This window comes from Metopolophium dirhodum, chromosome 9 (genome assembly GCF_019925205.1).
Source record: "Metopolophium dirhodum isolate CAU chromosome 9, ASM1992520v1, whole genome shotgun sequence".
Classification (NCBI taxonomy): Eukaryota; Metazoa; Arthropoda; class Insecta; order Hemiptera; family Aphididae; genus Metopolophium; species Metopolophium dirhodum.
The window spans coordinates 12970531-12995878 of record NC_083568.1 but is presented as its reverse complement, the minus strand read 5'-3'; the positions used below and the strand labels follow the sequence as shown (position 1 = coordinate 12995878).

At 33.4% G+C, this 25348-nt stretch overlaps 1 protein-coding gene across 1 annotated transcript in view; it reads right to left on the bottom strand.

The window, feature by feature from the left end:
* Window positions 1-241: 241 nt before the first annotated feature.
* Window positions 242-25348, bottom strand: part of LOC132951840 (uncharacterized) — a 44536-nt gene continuing 19429 nt past the window's right edge. Inside the window, exons 3-12 of the mRNA XM_061023843.1 lie at window positions 22672-22813; window positions 17995-18097; window positions 17674-17883; window positions 12938-13397; window positions 7965-8210; window positions 5204-5324; window positions 4574-4753; window positions 4126-4231; window positions 2081-2847; window positions 242-605 (exon numbers count right to left, since the gene is read on the bottom strand). Coding sequence (XP_060879826.1) covers window positions 377-605; window positions 2081-2847; window positions 4126-4231; window positions 4574-4753; window positions 5204-5324; window positions 7965-8210; window positions 12938-13397; window positions 17674-17883; window positions 17995-18097; window positions 22672-22813 — 2564 coding nt within the window. The 3' untranslated portion in view covers window positions 242-376. The remainder of the gene's footprint in view (window positions 606-2080; window positions 2848-4125; window positions 4232-4573; window positions 4754-5203; window positions 5325-7964; window positions 8211-12937; window positions 13398-17673; window positions 17884-17994; window positions 18098-22671; window positions 22814-25348) is intronic.

Here is a 25348-nt window from a genome sequence, read left to right as displayed (position 1 = left end):
TAAATTTTGAATTCTCAACATTTTTTAGGAACTAAAATTATACGATTCGTAACGTATTTTTGTTTTATTCCACAATTATATAATTGAGCTTTAGACAAAGTTGGAATCTCTAAGCCGATATTTACACATATTATGATAAATAAATACACTCTCTCACACATGCACACACACACACACACAATATTATTTATATGTTTGTGTGCGTGACTCAATATTATACGTTTTGGAATGCATGTTGTCACACACACACACACACACACACACACACACACACACACACACACACACACACACACACACACATACACACGCACACACTACCCGAATAATAATAATAATAATAATATAAAACTATGGACTAAATTTTAGCGGGATTTTATCTAATGTCTTCTTTGGATAAGTCTATGTCTTCTTCGACGATCGGGCTGTCGTCGGTCATCGCGGGCACGATTCTCGCCTCGATCAGCGTCGCCCGTCCGCTGGACTGTTGCGCTTGTTCGTCAGGATGGTCGTTGCCGAACGTCAGCGGTATGTACCTCTTGGGACTCTCGTCCAGTTGAACGTTGACAACTTGTTCGGACGTCTTGTTGTCATTGAACAAAAACCTGTAAACAAGTGTCCAAAAACGATATTAAAGTCATTCGTTGTAGTTATTGTGACTGCTGTACGCATCATAAAATAATATCGTAATAATATAATTTATTTATTGATTATAGAAAAAATTTCAGGATAAAAGGTGTTAAAAGTGTGGAATGTTAAAAGATTCGTGACAGGACATATCATTTATAACTATATTATATTTACTATTTATTTATAACAAAATGATTTTAAATTTATGTTTGGGTGGTGTGGAGTGTGGGTGATAAATATACATAATTTTAGCGCCCCCTAAAATGTAACTATAGTCGTGCACTTGTGCCAATGCCGGATTCTGATACTAAGACGATTTTTGGTTTTGACTATGGCTCATGCGTTATATCACTGATGAAAATTATTGGTTTTGTGATTAAAATTTGAAATTTTTCATGAAGTCCAGAACATTTTTAAATTATTTATTATAATATGATAAAACAATGACTCATTTGTAATAAAAAATAAAAAATAAAAACTAAAATTGTAATTTTTTTTTTTTGTACTTCTTTCAGTTTTTTGGACTTTTTTACTTGATTTTTTTCATGGTCTCTTTTCCACTGACATTTTTACTGTTTACCCATAATATTATATTATACCATGTCACAGTTATTATATTTCGGGATTACTTATTATTTCAGCGGATGATCAGAACTATATTACATAGCTTGTAGAATAATCAAATTGTTGTACATTAAAATTTATAACCCAGTCATTGTCGAATAAATTAAGTTTATGGACAACACATTTTTAACATTTTTTTAAATAAGTTTTAGATTAGACTGGAAATATGAGTAGATAAGCTTTTATTTTTATGACGTAACTTCTTGAAAATAAAACAAAATGTATTATTTTTAGCCAGACAAACATGTCACATTATTTTAAAAACTATACACCATCAGGACTCCATTATAATATTTAATAGCTATTAAAATAATATCTCAATAATACAACGAATTGTACATCATAATAAATGTACGGTTTGTGATGAAGTCGTAATTACCAAAACTCGTTTGATACGAAAACGTCTCATTACTCATTTCTGTATAATCTCTTGACAGTAAAGATTTCATCTAGCGATAGTCTAAATAAACTATCGTAACTATCCGAATGCTTTTCACGTAGGTCATAGAATAGAAGTTTTCTACTAAAAACTATCGAATAATCTGTTAAACAATTTAATAGGCAGGTAGTTCGATGGTTCTTTTCACTATAGATTTTCATTTTTCTAAAGTATCGAAAACGTATTTCTACAAAAACCAGTTATCAGACCAAACCATAAGTTTATCGAATGAATTCTAAAAATAATTGTCAATAATTAATGCACAAATGCTAAAAATGTTGAAACGATCGTCGTACGAATATTAATTATATTATTATAATATACCTACTACGATGAATTATTTACTATCAATATCGTTAATTTATTATTTATATTTGGCATACTGACCTTGGGAAGTTTTTGAGCGCGCGTTGCGCACGTTCCTTTGTCGGCCACATGAACGGCGAGAACGCCATCCGAGCGTACCTTTCGGCCTGTTCTATCATGTTCATCAGTTTTTGCGGTAACAGGTGAACGATGAATGACCGTTCAGACGTGGTCGCGGACGATGCGTTACCGGCGTTCTGCTGCGTCGGTAACGACGATGACGACGTAGTTCCGTTAACGACGCCACTGACGGCGGCGGAGGTTCCGTCCGGCATTCGGTACATCCGGAAACGGCTCTTGGGCCGTAGCACAGGTTCGCGGATCTCTCCGGCCGTCCCGTTTCCGGCGCCCGCTCGGCTGACCGTCGCCTGCACCACTTCGTCGTACGGGAACTGATCGTCCGACTCTGCGGCGGGACGGACAGCCGGTGCACCGCCGGTGGCCGTCCTGTTGCCCGTCCGACCGGCCCCGTTGGCCGTGAATCCGCGGCCCGACTGTTCGCGCCTGTCCGACGACGGGTCCAGACTGTTGCCTGCCGGGCCCGCCTCGATGTCCACCAGCGGCATCCACGGCACGTTCATGTATTCCTTGATGCCCACGCCCAGCGTGGCGCTCAGCCCCGCTGATCCGGCGGCGGCGGCGGCCAGATCACCGGGAGCAGTCAGGTCCACGTCGCCGCCGCCGCCCGAGATGTGCGTGGCGGACGTGTCGTTGATGTGCTGCTGACCGTACTCTTCCGGTTGACCGCCGTGCATCTGCAGGTCCGTCTTGTCGCTGATGTCGCCGCCCTGCAGAGAATTGTTATGATTATGTCAATCGATATTAGGTATGCTTAAAAAAGATTTAAATTTATGATCACACCGAACTCTGATTACAGCGAGTGTACGGAAAAATTGCTCTATTACACACATCGCACGCTTATCTCACCGCCTTTCAGCTTTACGGTCCTTACGCGAGGCTACTTAAACCAGTTAAACCCTATTACTTCATGATGTTTTAACGGTATTATCCAATAAATATGCAATTTTTTTTTTAAATATTATATCTTTATTATAGGTACTTTGTTCAGGTTTTAATATCATGCATTCATACACAATATGTATAGTATAGGTAGAGTATAATATTATACTATATTATTATTGTTTATGTACATTTTGAATTTTATTTAATACAACAAGCTAGTATATGTGTACTATAGGTGTGACTCTACCCGGGAAAAAATAAACAAACATACAATTTGGCGGTATTTCAGTGCATCTCGGTTTTAGCTTAGTGTTCACGGGCATATAGGATATCGATTTGTAAACTAATTTGGCCGAGATGGGCAATCCACCTAAAATGCATGTGCAAACCACACTGTAGCAACTGCGTTGCCGTAAATACGTGCAATAATTGTATAAACAGTGTTAATCTGTATATTTTCGTTATAGCTTAATGTTGTGGAAAGTGTATAATATAATAATATGATATTTTTGAAAAATCCGATCGCGGATATGCAACGAACAAACGATATAATATGTTTCATTTTTATTGGAACTTTTTTTGTTCTATTTTTCTTTATGGTATCCAGCGACGCTCCGTGCAGCATTTTAAATTTTAAGCACTTGAAAACGAAGAAGACGTTATTATCTGTAGGTTATTGTATGTGAAAATATATTATTCTAATGTCTTATTTCCGAATAAAACGTTTGACCATTTAGAATAAATTAATGTAAATTAAAATTTTAAAAAAATGTTACCACACGTAACTATTAATCTTTAAGGACATGTTCAATGTACATATCTTAAACTTGTTTTCGTATAATTTGAAAAAAAACCCCCTCCGAACCATACAGTTGTTAGTACAGGAAACTATAGTCTATAATACATCGTGGCCAATACTATTACGTAGCTGTATCCAATATTATTGCTAATTTAACATTATCCGTTCGGCATAGTAAGGCCCTTGCTAATCGTCAATGTCTTCTTCAATGACGGTGTCGGGAGGCAAATGACAATGATTAGTCGAAAAGTCTTAAGATAATACCATTAAACTATAATAATAATAATTTTCGTCGTTTCCTTACGTTGATCTGAAGCATCAGTTCAGGCAGGTTGCAATCACCCGGGTATAGAGGCAACACGACGGACACCTCCGACTGCATGACCAGGCCCCTCTGGCAAACGGATTGGCTGCATAATATGATTTAAAACATCGTTAAAATCACGGCAAATATTAAATTATATTATTGCAATACATTTGGTAAACAAATTAAATCAGATATTGAGATTATAAAAATAATGTCTAATGAGTTAAAAACAATCGACAACCTTATTACACTTATTATAAACAACAAAAAAGTGGTCAAGTCCGTAAATAATTGATTTTGGTATACGTCGTAGACTGCTTTTAAAACACTTTGTTTTTGTGCATTTGAGTTATTTTTCCAAAGTATTATCTACGACACTTATCATAAATATTATACTATATTCTATATAGACGGATATTATTATTATGTTTTCGTTTATTATTACCTATTGCCGTAACTGTCGGTCAGTATGAACTTGTCGATACTCCACTTGGACAGCCCATTTGACAGCCATCCTTTGTAAGCTGTGTACGTGATCTGAACCCTGTTGAAGCCCTGCAGAGCGGGATGTGGCACGATGATCTTTTTCATCGTCTCGCCCACAGAAAGCGCCGCGTCGTCTTTGCTACGACAATCACAATATGTGCGAAAATGTTATCACTTATATCATCCAAGGTGGGAAAATATCGAAATAATCGAAAGTATTAATATACTTCATATTATTATATAGCCTTAGCGAGTATTTTCATAACGCGTTCGTAATGTGTAAATTTTTTTTTTTTTAAATAGGTAGGTTTTCGAAAACGGTTACTAATAAATGGGTCAAGGGCGGGGTAGGAGTATATATGACATACCCTATTGCGAATTTTGACACTGATATAATGCTTGTGACTTGTGAAAATGAAAAGTACCTACGTATGGGCGGTAAATCGCAAGACCAAACACGCCATCGGTCCCATTCCGTTCCGACATGACGTATTTATTAATAATTATTACCTACGCGTAGAGAAGAAAACGTACGTACGTTATTTTAAGTATATTATGCAATATTTATTTATTGAACGTTAGTACTTACTTCGTGATGGTAAACGTTTCGTTTATATCGAGTTGACCGAACAGAACAACTTGTATTTTGCCGTAGCTGACCACAGGCAACGCACTAGGAGAGTTGTGGATTTTGACTATGTATTGGTGCGCTATAATAATTGCGAGGAAATAAAATAAAATAAATATTTTGAATAATATTAACAATCAATTACAATGATAATAGTTTATTATAGACTATTTATAGTACGTTGGCGTTCTTAAAATAATAAAAGATTCAAAGTTGCAATATCATAGTCTTTAAAAAGTCGATGTATTATAAATTATAATTATGTTATCTGGACTCGAAATAGTGACCTGAGTCGGTTAAGTTAACTGAGTAAGCCGAGATGGTGCTCAGCTCTCATTTCAAATAAGTCTTTCGGGGACTTGCTTTTAATATGAACGGTGGTATGTGAGTGTATTAATCATTGTTTCAGCATTTTTCGGACAACCAACACGAATTGTAATAATTTAACCAAATCAAAATAATTTACATTGATTAAAATATCACAAAAGTTTAGAAAACGTTTGCTTTAGTATAGTCGTATAGAATTATCGCGTGATATTAACATGATTCGACATATTATACATTTTTAATATTAAAGTAGGAACCTAAACACACGAATATTATAATATTATACAACTTCCTATAAATTATGTAAAAAAAATATATAAATATTTTTTATACATTATACTGAAGTCGGCAAGTTGTAGTTTTTTTCGCGATGAAGATAATTAATTTGGTTTACATTACCATTATTCAACATATTATACATTTTTAATATTAAAGTAGGAACCTATAACACACGAATATTATAATATTATACCACTTCCTATAAATTATACTGAAGTCGGCAAGTTGTAGTTTTTTTCGCGATGAAGATAATTAATTTGGTTTATATTCCCAAACACGTTATTCTCAATATCGATCGATTTTGACGGTTTTTATTTTGAACTGTGCCTGTACAATATAATTATAATAAAAACTACATAATTTTTCACAGGATCGTGAGACATTTAATACATTATGCGAATTTTGGGTTAGTAATTAAACGAGGACGATCATTTCGCATGTAAACATAGAAACATAAATTTTGTACCGAAACCGAACTGGTTATGTGTACCTGCGTAGTACATATTGTCATCATTAAATCAAAATAATAATTAAACAAACACAATATCAAAATCAAAAAACTGTTAGTTCTGAAACAGTCTTGAAATCCAGGCAAAAAATACTTCCAAATTATTGTTAGGTACGTTTTCCATTCTAAGCGTATTACATCCAAATACATAACAACACATAGAAACTGTGAACTAAAAACAAACACTTTTTGACGTAATTTTATGACATAATTATTTTTTACACAACAATTTAAACTCGTAAAATAATAATCTGATGAAAATAACAATATTATATTACGGTTCTATAATCTCTCATCACATACTACACAACTACTCGTCTGCTTCGTCGTGGCCGGGAGACCCGTTTAACGAGTACTCGTCACGTGTAGATGTCCGACATTATAATAAAAATATTATAATTATATTACACACGTAGTCTCACAGTGTCGTCAATTGTCTACTGCAGACTATAATATTGTATAATTATAATATATAACTGATGTAGACATGTAGTGATGTCTAACTCGGACCTTATCACGTCGAGACACGATTTCATTGGTCATACTATGTTTATTATATCGATCTTAATATTTTACCGGTATACAATAATAAACTGCACCGTAGGTACCTATCGATATCTCAATCAAATATTATTTTGATAATATTAAAATAATCAATGGCACTTCGCTTATCACAATGTCTCCTGTTTGACCTCATACGCACACAATTCGATTATATTTGCCTAACAATAACACATTATGACGTGTCCGTAGTTTCTGTACCATAATAATATTATTGATACGGAACCTCAGAGCAGTTATGTCGGTGCTATGGGTAAACGCAACGACCGCAATAATTGTCGTATATTGGTATAATACCAATATATAATCATAGTGATCGTCAAATAAGAAAAGGTGGGTAAGTTAATACAATTAACTAACGCGAAAATTAAATTTACTTAGAACATAATAGATCGTTAAGTTAGAAGTTAATAGTTAGCAAATATACATTTAACTGGTTAAGTTCAAAATTAATATTGAAAAAATATCAACTCAACTAGGTTTTAAAAAAAGTCAATCCACTTTTTTAATTAGTACCTACGTGGAATGTGAATCGCTAAAGAGTTATTACTATTTTGTGCCTATCTATAGGTATATAATACTATACCTACTATTTTATCAGGAAACAAAACAGAAATATCATAGTATTATTATTACCATTACCGCCTATTATAGTGTTGAATTATTTTTATTTAATGCCGTATTTATAATTAATGCGTATAAAATCATCAAAACCAAACATTTCAGAAATATTTTTTATATCGATTCGGGTGATTTTGAAATCAACTGAAAAAATCAAAGTTACAGTAAATTAACTAGTTAAGTTATTAAGTGAATCAGAAAACGAACGAACTGGTTACGTTAAAATGTTTAAAAAAGATAGTTAACCTTTTAACTATATTATATTGAATGCCTTTGATCTTTGGCAATTTGTTACGGACGACCACGAACATAAGCGGTCGATTGACACACTGGCTTTCGCACGCGTCACTCGATAGTGAAATTCATATCATACCTAGGTGTACCTATATCGTAAATTGTCTACGGCGATTTCGCTATGATATTTACCACAAAACGGTTCCTCGTCCCTCGTCAGCAGGTACATTTTTCCGCGGCCCGGAGACTTGTCCGAGTGGTATCCCATGTTGCCGCACTTGGACTTGTCCTTGCACGGGAAGCACTCGCCTTCCAGAAACTTCTCGTACGACTCGCACGGCACGGCCGGGAAAGAGCAGCTCGGCGACACGCTGTCCGTGAAGAACTTGTACGCCCTCCGGTGATTGCACAGGCTCCTGCCGTACACTTCGGGCGCAGCTGAAATCCAACGCATGTCAAATTATTATTATACTATGATAATACGGTCGAAACAACGAGACATTATAATATTGTTTTGTATACAGGTGATGAAATTCATCGGACATTGTTGGTGAGACTGGCAGGCGATGTTGAGAAATTGATTAGAAGTAGATAACGATTTTATAACATTTGACGTGCGCCTTATTGCAACCTGTTCAGCGTAAAAATCGTACACACAATCTATATACACCCGTAGATTTATAATAACAATGGTTATTATAATATTATCTCTTTAGGCAATGTCCAAGCAAGAACAGCAATGTGTCTTTTTACTATATAGGTAAGAGCTAGGTGAAGGTTCCCAATTTTAAATAAAATCATTTATTTTTTTTTTCATAAGGTGCATTTTTTTGATCGTGTATTACTGTACATAAAATCTAATATCAAAGTTTATCATATGAAAATAAACCATATTTGGATAGTAAAACCAGACATATTATTCAAAATATCTAGTACCTATACAAGAGATTACGTAGTTGAGAAAATATTTTTGTTAGGCCACGCTATTTGTGGTTAAGACATTATAATAATATAAATCGTTTTTTTTCTTTTTCTTAATAATATGCATTGGCGCATTGCACTTAAGAAAATTACGAGGTTAACTTTAAGAAAAAAAACTATAATAGTTTAGATATAATATGCAAATGTAAACGTAAAATAATAATTTAATTTTAACCATTGGATACATAATATATGTAAGATTTATTACACTCCATCACTATGAGTTTGAATTATTTAATTATTGGTCACTTGAACCGTCAATTTTAACTTTAGAAATCGGCGCCGATGGCTTTAAATATGTGAAGGCGTGATAGTGGTTGGTCCTGCACAACTGCAGTGGCAATTAAGCGGGTGTGACAAAATTTAAATCTGCCCCTACCACCTACAGTTATAATATTAACTATCACAATGGTATAGTACAAAAATATCTATTTGGACAAAACTGAAAACATATTATTTTTAAGAATTTAAAAACTCGCAATGCTATGTACAGTTTTTTTTTGCATGAAGCTTAGCACAGATTAGGTTAGGTTAAGATGCTTACATAACTATCATTTTATTGTTATGTAATACTACGAATGTTATTTTATAATAATTTTTTGCAATATATTGAGAAAACATCTGTAACCAAATATTTACGTAATTATATGTAAACGGGTGCCCTAGGTACCATTATCCATATTACCTATACTATTATTATACCACTTAATATTTTGGAACTCGCAACTATTTTTATTACTATTAAAATACTACTACAATTTTTAATTAACGTCACGTTATTTTTACACGATAATATGTGTAATTTATTGTTATTGGATCAGTAGTCGACTATAATAGAGGCAGTCGTATAGTTTGTGATTTCGGACCGGTGTTAAATCTGAGCGTTTCTGAACCTTTGCTAAAAAAAACTATTACGCCAATGGCCTGAAATGTAAAATTATTATAATAATAGGTAAGTGTAATTGACTAGGTATATAGAGATTCGGTGGTCGGTAGACACGCAACTGCAGCATAATGTTGGGCAAGGGTCATGTTATATTATAATATTATTATTAGTTGTGACAGTTGGCCGCACGACTTGGAGTAATAATAATCGAAATCAGATACGATAATATTTTTTAAAAAAAAACTAAAGAGTTCGTTGGCTGCATATATAGTTGGCTCGAAACGCACCCACCCATGCATCTATCGTTCGTTTCGTTATGGGTGTATTTAACGAATCCGAACGATATCATAATAATATTATAATACAGTGGTGGTCGTTAAACATCAGTCATAGCGAGATTTCGTCAAATAAACGTAGTTGCACAGTCTGCAGGTTATATATATTATTATCAGGTATTACTGCATATTTTTTGGGTTTAATGATGAAATTTCGCGTCCGCCTGTATAATATCACAACAATAATACCACGGAATAAGTTAAACGTAATATTCTATACGCTGTGATAATACCACGATAGTATTATAATTATAATAATATCGCAATGAGCATAATCGTTTTACATGTTCGTGACGAGTGTGTCGTGGCCGAATGCAGACGGCGATAAATAATAATATACTGCTGCGTCTTCTGTGTCAAATCGTAAGAGTTATTAATATTTGGGACGAGTAGAAAATATAACGGTCATAAACTCGTAACCGTGTTTACAAAACACAACTCCCATCGAACGTTACATATTTGCATACAATCGGTTTTTGAATTCGACAAAAAAAAAACATACTTTCACAGGTGCAGGTGGGTGGGTGGTATACTTACGATAATAATATGGAGCCGGAACGCTATGATATTGTTCAGTGACCAGAAGGATAGGTAGGTATAGATACAGCGTTTATAATATTTACGAAAATTGAGAGGATTTAAAAACACGCGTCAATATAATATAATAATAATAATAATAATAATAATAATACGATATAACGGTAAACGCGGAAACCCTAAGCCGCTGCATCTATTCAATTGCGTGTAGATAGGGACGTTGAGAATTATTATTATAATAACCCGTCAAGTAAAACACATTAAGTATATATAAAAAAACGCGCGTAAAACGAGGTTTCAGCCGACCAACTAGTAGAGAACTACTATATTATATACCTACCCAACGTATTCCATATTACATTATACGGGTCAGTGGGTTTAATGTTGTGGATAAAATTATTTTTACGAATTCTCAGCCGTATAGTAGCGAACGTTTACGATATCATTATAATAATATATTATACATATGTATAGAATGTCTGTATATAATACGCTCCTGGAGTTTTTTATTACGTGTAATTTTTTTTTACAAATGGCAGATTAATAATAATGACGTTAAAAAAAAAAACCAATTGCGCGTTATAATAACATTTATTATCGAGTTAGTCTCGTCGATATACCAGTTTAACCTACACTAGCGTAACATATTATACGTGTTATTGCTTACTGTACGAAAACAAGTGAATCTTAGATCGACCGATTTTAAGTCCGTTCTAATAATATTTGGTGATGGCTGGTGGTCGATGCACATACATTTTCACACATGGGTGTCTAGACACCTATGCAGCTGCATCTGCAGTTAATCGCGAGCTGTGTAAATTTATTACTTTATGGTATAATAAAATATAAAAGGTCGTTTTACCTATATATAAGGTGAACCGGTTACCACAGTCAACCCCAATGGGTAACGGTCCAAAGTATATAATCGCGCGAGTGTTTTTTTAAATTGTTTTTTAAGATTTTTCGTTATCTGGAATGCAACCAGTTCAAGTATATAATATATTATGTTATATTATACTGCTGCAGTTTTGATTTATCCACTGAATTAAATTGTAATATAACCGTATGACTGTGGTTTTCAGTTTTCACAAGACGTATTATTATTATTATTAACACATGTCGTAAACAAAATTTGATGAGAATATATGTCATACGAATGCAAATTATCTGTATCAAAATAAATTCAAAAGATTTATCGCACACTGCAGTATAATAACAATAATTTTTCCTAAATGTAATAATAAATTACTTACAATGTACCTATATATATATTATATAAGAGCGTTATGTTTTTGTAACACATACTGTGTATAAGGTACAATAAAAGCTCACGCCCATGCATTGTAATAATAACAATAAAAAAGAATCGTTGTTCACATATCTATAAAAAATAAAACAAATCTTAGAAAAAGGTGCGATATGTTTGACTTGGACGTTATGGTGCCGAGTTTCTAAAAAGACGGTTATGTATGTATGTATAAGGGTGTGCCGTTGTCTGTCTGACTAGCTATCTGCAGAAGAATAAGAGTCGAGAAAAACATTGTTACTCAATACCCATAAATACAATCATTCGTCATCGCAATGAAATTTAGACTAAAATTAAAGAAAAATAACATATTATCAAGTATTATAGCACCTAAGAAGACGCAAACATTTTTCCTGTGTTTAAATTTACCTAAGTTAAATAAACATGAAACGGCTGAAAAGTTATAACTACATCTATAAGCAAATGTCAATTTTAAGAGTAGATACAAATTATCGCCTTAGCTTTAATATAAATTATTGAAAACGGCTGGCTCATGATAGTATTCAAACGATTAATATTGATTTATGTGGTTCATAACCGGTGTGCCGTGTGATGTGTGTCACCCAAAAATTGTTAGAAAATGTTTTGAATTTTAGTGTTATTTACAAATGTATAATACTCTTTGTCATGAAGATTTATGTATGTTGCCTTTTAATTGGATTTAAGTCAGTAGTCGTAGTGATAAAAAACGTTGAGAACCACCATTTAGGTAGGAAGGTTGGTACATCTCTTATTTCGATTTGACAATAGTTAGGTACCTAATAATAATTATAATAGTGGCTTGGTGCGGCGCGTTAGCTGCTACCAGTCATGCAATGTGACTGAGAGTAAGACGTAACGTCCGCTGCTACAAGTTACCGGATGGGTGACCACCAGGGTTCATGGTAGTAAAAACCTTGCCACACATACACGCGTTTGCTTACAACCTTAACAACACCTTATCGTACCAACCTTACCAACTACAGTTCATAACCCCTACAACAGCTAATGGGTTTTACTCTAATCTCCTCCATTATAAAGCCCTTATAGTCACTAATAACACACTTTAGGATGTATTCGTACCGAGAATGGATATCCTGCGAAAATGGAATTACAGAAAATGATGTATAAGTATACTCACACCAAATGATGTCGGTGACGGCACCCACGAACAGGTTGGAGCAGCCCTTCTGCATGCGGCCGCCGTTCGGGTAGTAGTCCACGTGGCCCATGGGCTGCCAAGCGCCCAGGCCTCCCAGTATGAGGTTCTCGCCATTGGAGTGGATCACGTCCACGAACTTGGCGTCCGTCGAGTCTAACCGGGTCTTGGGGTCCTGGTTCTCGAACAGCGGTCCTGCCGGGTCCAGGCCCGTGATCCTGCTCAGGTTCTTCAGCTCGGCACCGGCGTAACCGGCCGCGTGCGCGCCAAGGCTGAAGCCGATCAAGTGCACGTTCTCTATGGGAAGGTTCGCCTTGGTCGCCAGGCCGGAGATCAGCATGGCTACCTGTTTGCCGACCAGACGGGTGTTGGCCGCGGCCCGCACGTAGTTGGGTATGATCGCCCCGGCCTCCCAGTCCACGCAGATTACGTTGCAGTCGACCTGCGGCACAGACATATGACGGGATGGTCAGAAATCATTGACGAAAATCTTATATAGGTATCTTATAATAATGTAGAATCGTAGCCCCCTAATACATTTTCCTATCCAACCCTAAAAATGATCGGAATAATGATTTTAACAGTTTAGATTTATGAATCTTGTCCGTGGAAAAATGGTGGTGAGTGGGTAGATAATTCATAATAAAAACAAGCACGCGCAAATTAAGTGAAACTTCTTTCGTAGTTTTTAGTGATATCTAGGGTTATATCTATACAATAAAATAATAGTAATAATATATTATATATTCACAGCCATGAAATGGAATACGCTTCGAGTGACCATTTCGAGAAAAATAAAATTGTTTTTCACATTTGGTTGGTATTATAGTGAGTAAGAATATACAATATCAATATCACTGAGCATAATACAATGTCGTTGCAAAATGTTCGGAGTTGTACCTTAGAGTTTCACTTCAAAATATATTACTGAGGGTGGTGGGTGGATGATCCCCGTCGGCCCGGTGAAATGTTGTGCTGATTGAATATATTTGGGCCAATTTAATGAAAGTATATTGTATTAGTGTATTTTTAATACTTTTAATAATTTAATACTTTTTCTGTAAAAAGTGAAAGAAAAAAAGGAAGAAATACCTAAGTATTATAATATTCCATTCCGTTCATCATAGATTCAAAACAAAATATAGGTCTAATATTAATTACTAGAATTGATTTGTTCTCGTCGGTACCCACGAGGAATTTAGAAAACGATAAAATATATTTTACTGCGTTCTCGTCATATAGTGTATCCGCCGCATATAGTCTTGTACTTAAATTTTATTTGATGTTTGTTTCAAAGGTTTTTCGCCGGCATAATCATAATAATAATTCGCAAAACTCGCACACGCGTTCATAATAATATATATTTGTGTCGTCCGTTTTCCGATCATAAAATATTATCGTGACGCGACCGGTGGCGTATCGGAAACACGCGGAAGTAGCTTCTTCTGGTGTACAGCAGCCACTGGGTCAACGACTGCACCGAGTGCAGCGAAGGTACATAATATAATATTATTATCATCATCATTATATTACAGTGTCACGGGGTCGTCGGCGCGAGCTCTTAATTGGCACGACACCGAACGGAAAACCGCATTCGTCGTAATATAATAATAATATTTTTTTTATACTTTTTATGCTTTTCGTCTCTACGGATTATACCGATACGAGACCGAAGACGACGACGCCGATACTTCACGTCCGTTTTCGACGACTGGGTCAGTGTTATAATAACTAAATATTATATTGAACATGATAATTATTTATCATTGTCGCGTCATACAAGCGCAGGCACTGTAGTAATTGTTGCTCACGTGCTCAGACCGCGATCGAGACGACGATGATGATAATAATAATAATTATTGTAGTGATAGTAATAGGTATCATTTAAAACGGTTTTTTTCTTTAACCAGTGAACGACGCGACGGACCATTGAGCGTCGTAATTATTGTTATTATTTTTATTACTATTTGCACGGTATATCGAACGGCGAATGCCATTGTGTGTAGGTACTCGATGGTTAGTCACCACCCTCATTAATTCAGCGTCCGCAAAGCATTTCACCAATGTCCGTTATCATACTGTTATTTTTTTATTTCCTCGAAGTATATTATTTATTATTTTTCAACACGTATATAATGACATTATATATAAATCTACATAAATTACGTCATTTGAAAATTGTAATAATTTAAAAATAGTCAACGTAATGACTAATATGCGGTACATTATAGCGAACAATAATTATTTAAGAACTGTATTCTAAACGTAGGAACTTATATTTCGTCGAACTCTATTACGACTTGGTTTTTACTTGAATGATTTTTAAACGGCTTTTGTTTTATTTTTATCCATAGCTGAATTTTTCCAATCCTATTGTCAAATTTTTTATTTTAATTAAAATATTTCGAATCTGCTCGGTATAATATTTTTTAGAATCGCAATTTCACACTTCGTGCAGTGCAAGTATTCAAGTGTTTTAAATTTTAGTTTGCAAAGACTTTGATCCATCATAATTAATACAATAATACATATCATTAATATGATTTGATAAAAAATGAAAATACAAGCTGGCGCTGAAATAATATCTAACGTGTTGGTATACGATTATATTAATATAATATGTATTAATAACAGGTATGTATTATTATAATAATATAATATAACTATAAATTTTATAAAATATGTATAAATCATAGAACCACCCAAGCCCGCTGGCGTGTTACAGATTTTTGGTGGCATTGAAAGGGTTTTAAAAACTGAAAACAAAGTATTTATAAATACCAACAAAAAAAATTTTTTTTACTCATTATTAAACAAAATATGTTAACCAAGTACACACTATAGTACTATACTGCAGTTACTGTTATACTTTATACGACTATAGTAAAATGTATTTATTTTTATTGCATATAACGATTGATATTCTATAACACAATTTGTTTACCTATGCCACACCTTATTAATATGTATTTTATTGTTTCTTTAGGTAGGCAGCTAGTAGTAAGTGAATTATAAGCATTACCTAAAAGTTTAACGATAAGTAAATTCACTCTAATATCAAAACTAACACACAGTATTGAAACCGGTGAACAAAAATTGTATATGTCGAACGCGTGTTACAAAGACAACTTATGCGGTGCGACGTCCTCGTAATATTATTTATATTTTCAGGAAGTACCCATTTTTGAAGTCTTTACCAGGATTGGTGATTGAAAAACAAAAAGTGTGATGAAAAAACCGGAAACTGATCTCAACTACTCAACGCCGATAAATTTACGATAATATTCGACTGACCATAACGATGATCTATCGCGGCCGTTTTCATTTGGCACACATACAATTTTTTTAGGAAACGTGCAGCGCTTGTACGATTAGCAGCTGCGGCGCTGTTTTGGATTGTCTCATTTTCGTGTCGCTCAGCCACGACTGACTGTCATGATAATAATATTATACTGGCACATCGCGTGTCCAAGATGCACCTAAGTGGTTGAGAAAACCTCGCGTGAAAGTAACCATATACCTAGTATTTGGCGTATACAAGTCTTCGAATAATAATATATACTATATACATAACCTAACAGGCAGGAATGGTGCTAAGACCGGCGCGACGATGATAACTTATACACGATGGTCGTAATGATGATTCATTTGACGATCACTGTGATTTATTTGTAAATTATTATTCATCGCCATATTATTATTTATTTTTTTACTGTACACAAATGCACCTAATATTCGTGTTTGCATTTGCATATGCACCTACCTGGTATATAATAATATTAAATTATACATTTATACGCGTGTGCAATGTTTGGAAAAAACGCGTTCACGTTCATATTTTGCGAACAACACTCACCATTAATACATCAAATAGAACGTGAACGAATTCATATTTTTGAAGAACTTAAACGAGTTTATAACTCGTTCAAACAGTGCATTTTATACTGTTAAACACTAATAAATAGGACTTTAAATGCACGGCGTATTAAAAGTGTATATTATACATTCCGTTTGTATTCAGAATAAACCAATCAATGTCTTTTGAAATGAAATGTTATTTAATTTCGTTCAATAAATTGAGTTTCTATAATTCTATGTATTATTAATCTGTACATAAAATCAAGTTACAATATCCTGGTTCGTTTTCGTAAAAGGAATAATGTTATTATACCTATAATTGCATTAATAAAAGTCGCAATAATGCATCGAATTGAACTATCGTTTCCTTTCACGCGATTTCATTCCGTCAATGGGCAAGTAGGTACTATTATGACCGTTAAGAAAACAGAAGATAACAAAAAAAAAAATGAATAAAACAACTGAACAATCCATAATTTTATACCTAGGTGTATCTCCTAGTGTATGTATAATATAAAAGAAAAGTAATTTTCCGTTATAAAAATATCTAAGCCAAATACAACTGCACATATTATACTATCTAATATATATATAATATATCAATACACTCACGCGTGATGTGTACTTCAAACTGTTTCGCTGATTGAATGGACACGCGCAAGAGAAGATTCGTTCAAAAAATACATTCTTATACGAAATTTCTAATGTAAGTCTATTGCGACATGACAAATTGTAGAGAAGAGCAAACATCTTAGCGGGTCGATGAATATTAATTATCGTGATAAATAATAATAATTATTATAATAGGATCCGACGGATTTGTTGTCAACTACCGTCGTGTGCTGCAGAGTTGTACTCACCACGTCCATGAGAGCTGATCTCATTTCGTACACCCACACGTTTGAACAGGAGCTACCGAATCCGTGGACTATGACTTTGGTGGGTGCGGACACGTTGAAAGCTTTGCCGGCCCAGTGCCAGATGGACGTCATGTTTGTGAACGCCACGTCCAACAGTGGCGTGTCCCGTCGGCTCCTCCGCGAGCTGTACAACAAAAATCTCGTGTTCACCTGCAAGACACGTAACCGCGATAATGTTATAAGAAATGTATATCGAAATGTTTCCAAAAACCGATTGACATTCCGATATAATAATATTATATCAGGCACGGTGCAGTTTACCTCGTCCGGACGGTTTGGTACCATTCCGATGTAACCGTAAGGGCCGGAAGTGTCGAAGCAACCCACTTCCGGATAGCAGGCATTCGTTTCTGCTCTTTTTTGCCTGTAAACAAAAATGAAACGATCACAATTATAACGAAAACTATTTATCTGTGTCATAATTTGATTGACAAAGTACGAGTAATATAGTATTCAAATCGAGATTCTGTGCTAAATAAGAATGTTTATAGGTATAATATTCAATAGGTATAATATTATACATACCACGTACGGAAATAATGTTCGCATTGAATTTTGATTTAATATAAATTATTGTAATTCAGTGATTAGACGGATTCCAGTCCTTGAATACTGGATAAGATATTTTTGTACGTCGTGTGTGTATTGTTGACTTAAGTACAGTCGGAGATTTTGGGATAAGAGGAGTTGTATCATACACGTCTACCATTTGTAAAGCAAACTTGCGCTCACAATAAATATATATAATAATTATATAATTATTTTAATCACAAGTAGGAAATAATATTTGGATTTCCTCTTTCATTTGACCACAATTGTTTTTATTTTATTTTATATAAGGTATAAGCTGCGTGGTTATTAGCTTTTAATTACATTATTTACATTACAGTTACATTGCATTTACATTAAATTACGTTTATGGTTAATCTATTTATATTTGCTCATTCACTTAGGTTATATTATTAAATTAGACAACGGAGTTCAGCATCGTTGATTAAATGTATTATTATTATATTATACTATTATTATATTTTACAATATTGCAAACAAAGCATGCGGAACGGTGGTAACGTTTTCATTAATAGCGTGGAACAGTTAATTTAAAATAACATTTTAATAAACTGTTAATTTTATTTGGATTAATTGCTTGTAGATACCTAATTGTAAAATATTTTGTCTAAAAAATACATTTAGAAAGTTTATACAATTTAATTTAATTTGAGCCAAATCGATTATGCGAAGGTTTATTTGGTCATTAGGTAGGTATATACTATCTATTAGTATACTTTTAGCGGTTCTCATTACCAAATAATATGTAAAGACGTGTAAAACGACAAAGGATAATAATAATTGTCAATGCTGAATACATATAATTATATAATATACAACAAGAATTTGTGAATTAAAGTATTAACGATCATTTTTTGGATAAATATTTAAATTTGTTTGAGCGATGTACTATAGTATTATTATTATATTTGTATTATACTAGACAGGCGCAAAAATAAATTGCCACGTAAATCATAATAGTGTAAAATATTTATTGGAATATACAATTTAATATCAATGATACTTTTAATAAACTAAAATGTATCCAGAGTAATTTTGCAGTATAAATTAATTTTACTTCATAAAATAATAGAAACCCGTCGATTTTTGTAAGCGAACATATTAAATCATAGGTTTTGATTGTTACACCAGTTTTATTAATCAAATTTGTGAGTTGTACTTTTTTTTTATGTACCTACGAACTGACGTGTGCCGTCAAGCCTCGAAATCGGATGTGAAGATATAATGTAAACTACCTATACGTTCAACAAGTGTTAATATTATTCTTCGATATAATGTTTTTTAGACTAACCTAACCCGTTTAAGATGTGCGTACCGTTATATGAGAGGTGTGACGCATAATATTGAGCTTCTTTGGAATTCCAAAAACTAGCAGATGCAAACTCGGTCCGGAAATTTCAGGTAATAAAATAGTGAATTGTAAACTATGCCCGATAATTTGAAAAACGATTCTAATAACCACGGTCCTGTTAGTGATGAGGTACAACAACAATAATGTTTATAACCACCGTGGCCAAACGTAAAGCAACTACAGATGATATCTGCACTAGGCCAAATAAAATTGTTTGTAGTGCAGTAAATAATGTACTTGATGCGCATGTACTTCAAGTAAATGATTTACAATATATGAAGAGAAATATAATATTATGTACACCGCTATATAGAAGGCAGTCAATGCATTCACTACCAAAATCGATTGATAAAGTAGGTACATGAGGTATTAGAAAGTTGGTATGCAAAATTTTACAAATAGAAAAATATTTTATTTGTTGATTAATGATAAATAAGAAAAGATAATAATTTTTAGCTGTGATTTGATATAGATATAATATAGTATAGATATCTTGATAATATGGACATTTGTGCTGGATGGTTCTCAAAAACCATCCGATTCATTTTTGCACTTGGCAATCGTTACGAACTTATAAAACAGTGGTCCAAACTTATTTTTTTGTTGACAAACTAGTTCGACAAAATAAAACTTTCCAAGTGCTAATACCTGTTTTTTAGGACACACATAAAAAACGTATAAAATAAAATTGTCAATAATCTACAGAACCAAATTTTAAATTTTCAAAACTTTATCAAATCTTATTTTGAAAAAAAGTGGAGTTTAAAATTAAATATTTGTAGAAACATATTATATATATAATATATATAATAGTAACGGTGGCCAAGTGCCAAGATGAACTGGAAAAGTTATGCATGGTGTTTGTTTATAGAAATTCAAAAATTTAAAAAACGCAACGAATTTGAGAAAAATAAATTAATATGGCACGCGTACATTCGAGGCTTCTTTGACCATCGGGTTGCGTTCAGAATCAGAGCCTCGTCGTAATAAACAAAAAAACACACCCTCGTGAAATATGAAAATGACTGTTAATAATAATAATAATATGATGATGATGATGATGGATTAAACCACGGCATAACGGTACAATATTATTTTGAGTGCAGTGATTCTGACATCACGACGTCGGGATAAAGTCCGCAGGTGCGTGAGCAACGTTCGTATTATTATTATTATTATTATTATTATTAAACACTATAGAGACGCATTCTCAGCCCCAACAATGAGTTATTATTATTCGGAGGTCAAACCTCCGCCAGAATACGTTTTCAATTAATGTGTAGACCCGCGATGGGCGTATATACTTTATACCTTTATGGATCTTAATCTGATTTCTATACCTAGTTACAAATTATTATATTGATTGTATATTATGATGTAAGTAGGTAATGGTGGGCACTATGCGTAATATATATATATTTTTATTTAATTAAGATTTAAAATTTTGTTTGCGATTGATTGATATTATATGATATAACGATACACTCAATAGTAAACCACCCACCACAACACTTGCGACGTGTTTAAATTATTATTTTTTTTATTTCATACATACATATGCTTTTTGGAAAATTTACTTGCATACTTTTTTGTTCAAGTTATCTTTATAAATACTTATTAATTATTTGAAAATATATATTAAAAAAGTATTTTTTTTTTAACAATTACCAATCGTACTTACACTAGGATTATAAGTGGATGTTTTCCGTCCCCTTCTGTTTAATATCCTTTCTACATAGTACACCTCATTATACTATATTTTTTAATCTTCACATGGATTTACGCGGCAATTTTTACGTAAAAAACTTATTATTTCAGAAAACACTAACGTTTTTGAAGATATTTCTTTTACACAGTTTTAATTTTTTACTGTTTTTTTTTTTTAAAAAAAAATTTTTACTCTTTTGAACGACAGAAGCAGAGTAATATTCGGTGAATTTTGATCTATAAAAGTTAAATTTCAGACAAGTTATTTATAAGTTATAGGTATTTAACAAGATAAGCTATAATATATGTACAAAAGTATTTCCAAAAACATTAATATCTGGTGTATTATGTTGTTTTGCCTGTCAAATTTAAAAAGAGGTGAATATGAAACATCGGTATCGTGTGACCGAGGAATCTATACATATTTTGTTTCTAACATTACAATATTATTATCGTCATAAATTATTTTAATTTAATCGCTACAACTATATAGCAGCTTCTGTACCACTTTAAAAAAACTAAAGCATCGATGTAAGATTTTTATGCAAAACCACATTGTTCTTATGAATTATATAAAATATTATCACAAAGATCAAATATTACATTATGACATTTTTTACACTATATTATTATTATTTATAATAGAAATGGATTTATTTTTTGGCGACTTTATGGCTGATAATTTTACGAAACCGTTTGCATTATGAGATTAGTTGCAGTGGCTTATAGAACATGGTACTTTAATCCAAACGTTATAAACTCTGTTATAAACGGTTTACAGCTATAAGCTGCATTAAGCTATTACATTTCAGAGTACGGAATTCTCCTTTAAATCGAGTGCTTAATGTTTTTCGTTCGATTCGGCAACCAATCGGAACAATATATTATTATAGATAGATACACCATAATACCTATAGGCACGATACAATGTGATAATAATATGATACGAGCAGTGTAAAAATATTATGACCGTTACAACTGTCGTATCTAATAACGTTCTCGTCGTAATAATATCATAACAACTGTAGCAGTATTATAATAATATTATATAGGTAGGTAGGTGACCACGTTTTATCGCGTGTACGATACGCGCACATCGCTTTCGTACACGAATCCGTCAGCTCATCCGTATATTTTTCTTCTTCGTATTATTATTAAATTACGACTTTCTCGATTTTTGAAATCTAACAAGTGTTATTTTGACCGAGTTTCGGCGATCCGGATGACGTGTAGTATTATTATAATTCACTCGTAACTCATACTACACGCTATAGCTATAGCGCGCGTTAAAAAAAAAAAATGTTTAGCACCTTTTCGACGAGTTCTTCCGCTGTTTCCATTCTTCCATTGACTGCACAACGGATTTGTAGATCTGTACGTCCGACGCCTCGTCGGCCGCTTCCAGGTCGGCGTTTGCCCATCTCGTACCAGCGCTCTTCACCTGTCCGTTCACTGTAAAACAGTTATAAAAACCAAATTAATCATCAATATAATATTATTATAGTCTCGCCCACGTTCCGACGACATCGTAATATAATATAATAATACAACTCAATATAAACACCGTACACGACCTACCAGCCTCCGTTTATGATAATATTATTATTTTCATACACGCAAGTAAGTACGCGTTTCATTGGCAATATATTATAATATTATTATCATCCGCGAATAATCGCGACTGCTGCAGCAGGTGGTATTGCGCGCATCGATGAACTTTGAAGAAACGATGACCAGTCGATCGGCAAGTAATAATAATAAATAATTCACACGCCTATAGGTTACCTAGATCATAATATGTATATAACATATTATTATTATTATAATGCGGCGGCTCGTATATTACAACGATTCATCATGATGCCACGGTCCCCTAACCCCCTCGCCAACACCAACACCCATGATTGCCAGATCCGAATAATAGGTAACAACAATACAATAATGTGCATTATTATTATTATCATTACCTCTGTATATTATACGGCGTAGCTGGTATATGTCTCGGTCAGGATTATGTTTTTCACGGTCGATATAACACGGGCGCGATGCGTATAATATATACTTCCATCGTCATAATATTATCGTATAAAATCTAACATTTGACCGCGGAATAGGAATTACTTTAAAATTATTATTGCTATACACTGGAGGTAGTCGTTTTTATAGGTCACCGAAACTTTGAGGAGCGAACGTCCTCGCACGACGATCGTGATTCGTATATTATGATGCGAGTGCAACGTTTGGGTGTAGGTATCTACCTAAATATATATAGTAATTTCTATTATATTGTGTAAACATTTTTAGTTTTTCTACCTATCTCAAAATATAATTTCGTTGGGCGTAGTGAAAAAACTAAGTAAATTGTCAAAATCACGAATTTACGTGATGTATTACCAATATCATATGATTATTGTACCTATTTGTTATCACTAATTAATTTTAACATTGAGATACAAAAGATACAATCATTTAGTTTTAACTCAACCGATGAGAGCCGAAAAGTGAATTTGCGAATAGCATATTGATTTAGCACCTTTCAGTTCTGAATAACTCATTAAATCCTGGGCCTAGGGATACGGTTGTTTGTGAGCTTGGATAGAGCATTGATGGTCCAATCATATATAATACTTTATATAAGTACATATATCTAATGATATGATATTATTATCATGTTCTATAAGAAATGGATTTTCAAAAAAAAAAAACCGATTTAGCCCCTTTGGGTTCTGATGAGCTCACGATGTCAGATATCAGTTCGCTGCATGATCGCGTCGACGAGCATAATATTATTACGACTCGGTTACGCTGCAATATATCGGCGAATTTTGAGATTTTGCCAGACATGCTCGACGACTACGGTTCACGTCTAGGTCATGGTCCACAACGGTGGTCGTCCTCATATCAGGCGCGCGTGACGGCGGGGAGACCCGTCGCAAATCCGGGATGGGTTCTAATATTATGGAGAAATCCGATAAACGATCTGTCGAAATATTCCTCCGATACTATTAATTCAAGTGTAATACGCGCGTTAACTAAATAGAAATCACCGAAATAATAATATATTATTATCATATTATTATAGCCTACATATTTTGCATAAAATATGAACGTGTGACTACGACTGACGGCTGAACGAGAACGATTCTAATCGATTTATTTTCTTATCAATATTTTTTATCTTTGTAGAACTGTATAAATATTGAAACATTGTCGTGCATACATTTTTATCGGATAACGCAATCCTGTTGTGTACGTGTATAACAGTTTACCAAATTACGCACAAAAACGATTAGCTAATAGTAATATATATTAATATTATGCAATTATATAACTAAGTGATGATATAATATGTGTAGTTATAATTAGGATTTATTTTAATTTGAAATATTAAGAAAAATATTAACACAATAATCGTCTAATTTGTAAATTAATTTAATTTCAATGGATTTTATCGCCGAATCAAATGTTTCAGATATTCAGATCCACAATGCGTACTGATGCGTTTATTATTATTTTGACTGAATAAAGAACGTTATAAATAAAAGTTTCAACTAAAAGAAAAAAATTCAGAACAATTTATAGTTTTAATTTGTTGTGTAAAATTACTTCAAACAGTGCTATCAGTAACATTAATTCAAATTTCAGTAAAATCACCTCTTTAGTCTTCGAAATATTGACTGTTGATTTGTTGTATCGTTAATTATACGGGAAGACAGAACATCGCGTGATATCAAATAATTACGTTTAAAATAAATCTGATTTTTAAGACTTTTTTTCGAATACCAAACTTTAACGACAAAAATAATATAAATGAAAATTGTACATTGATCTGAGAATATTCTGTCAATTATTTACTAACTCACATCTGAACCACACCATCACCATTGAAAATAATTAAATAATTGTTTTCTGGGTTAGGTCATATTGAAAAAACCAGAAAGCTTATTAATAATACAAAAACGTTCTATTTTACACGAAAATATGTTT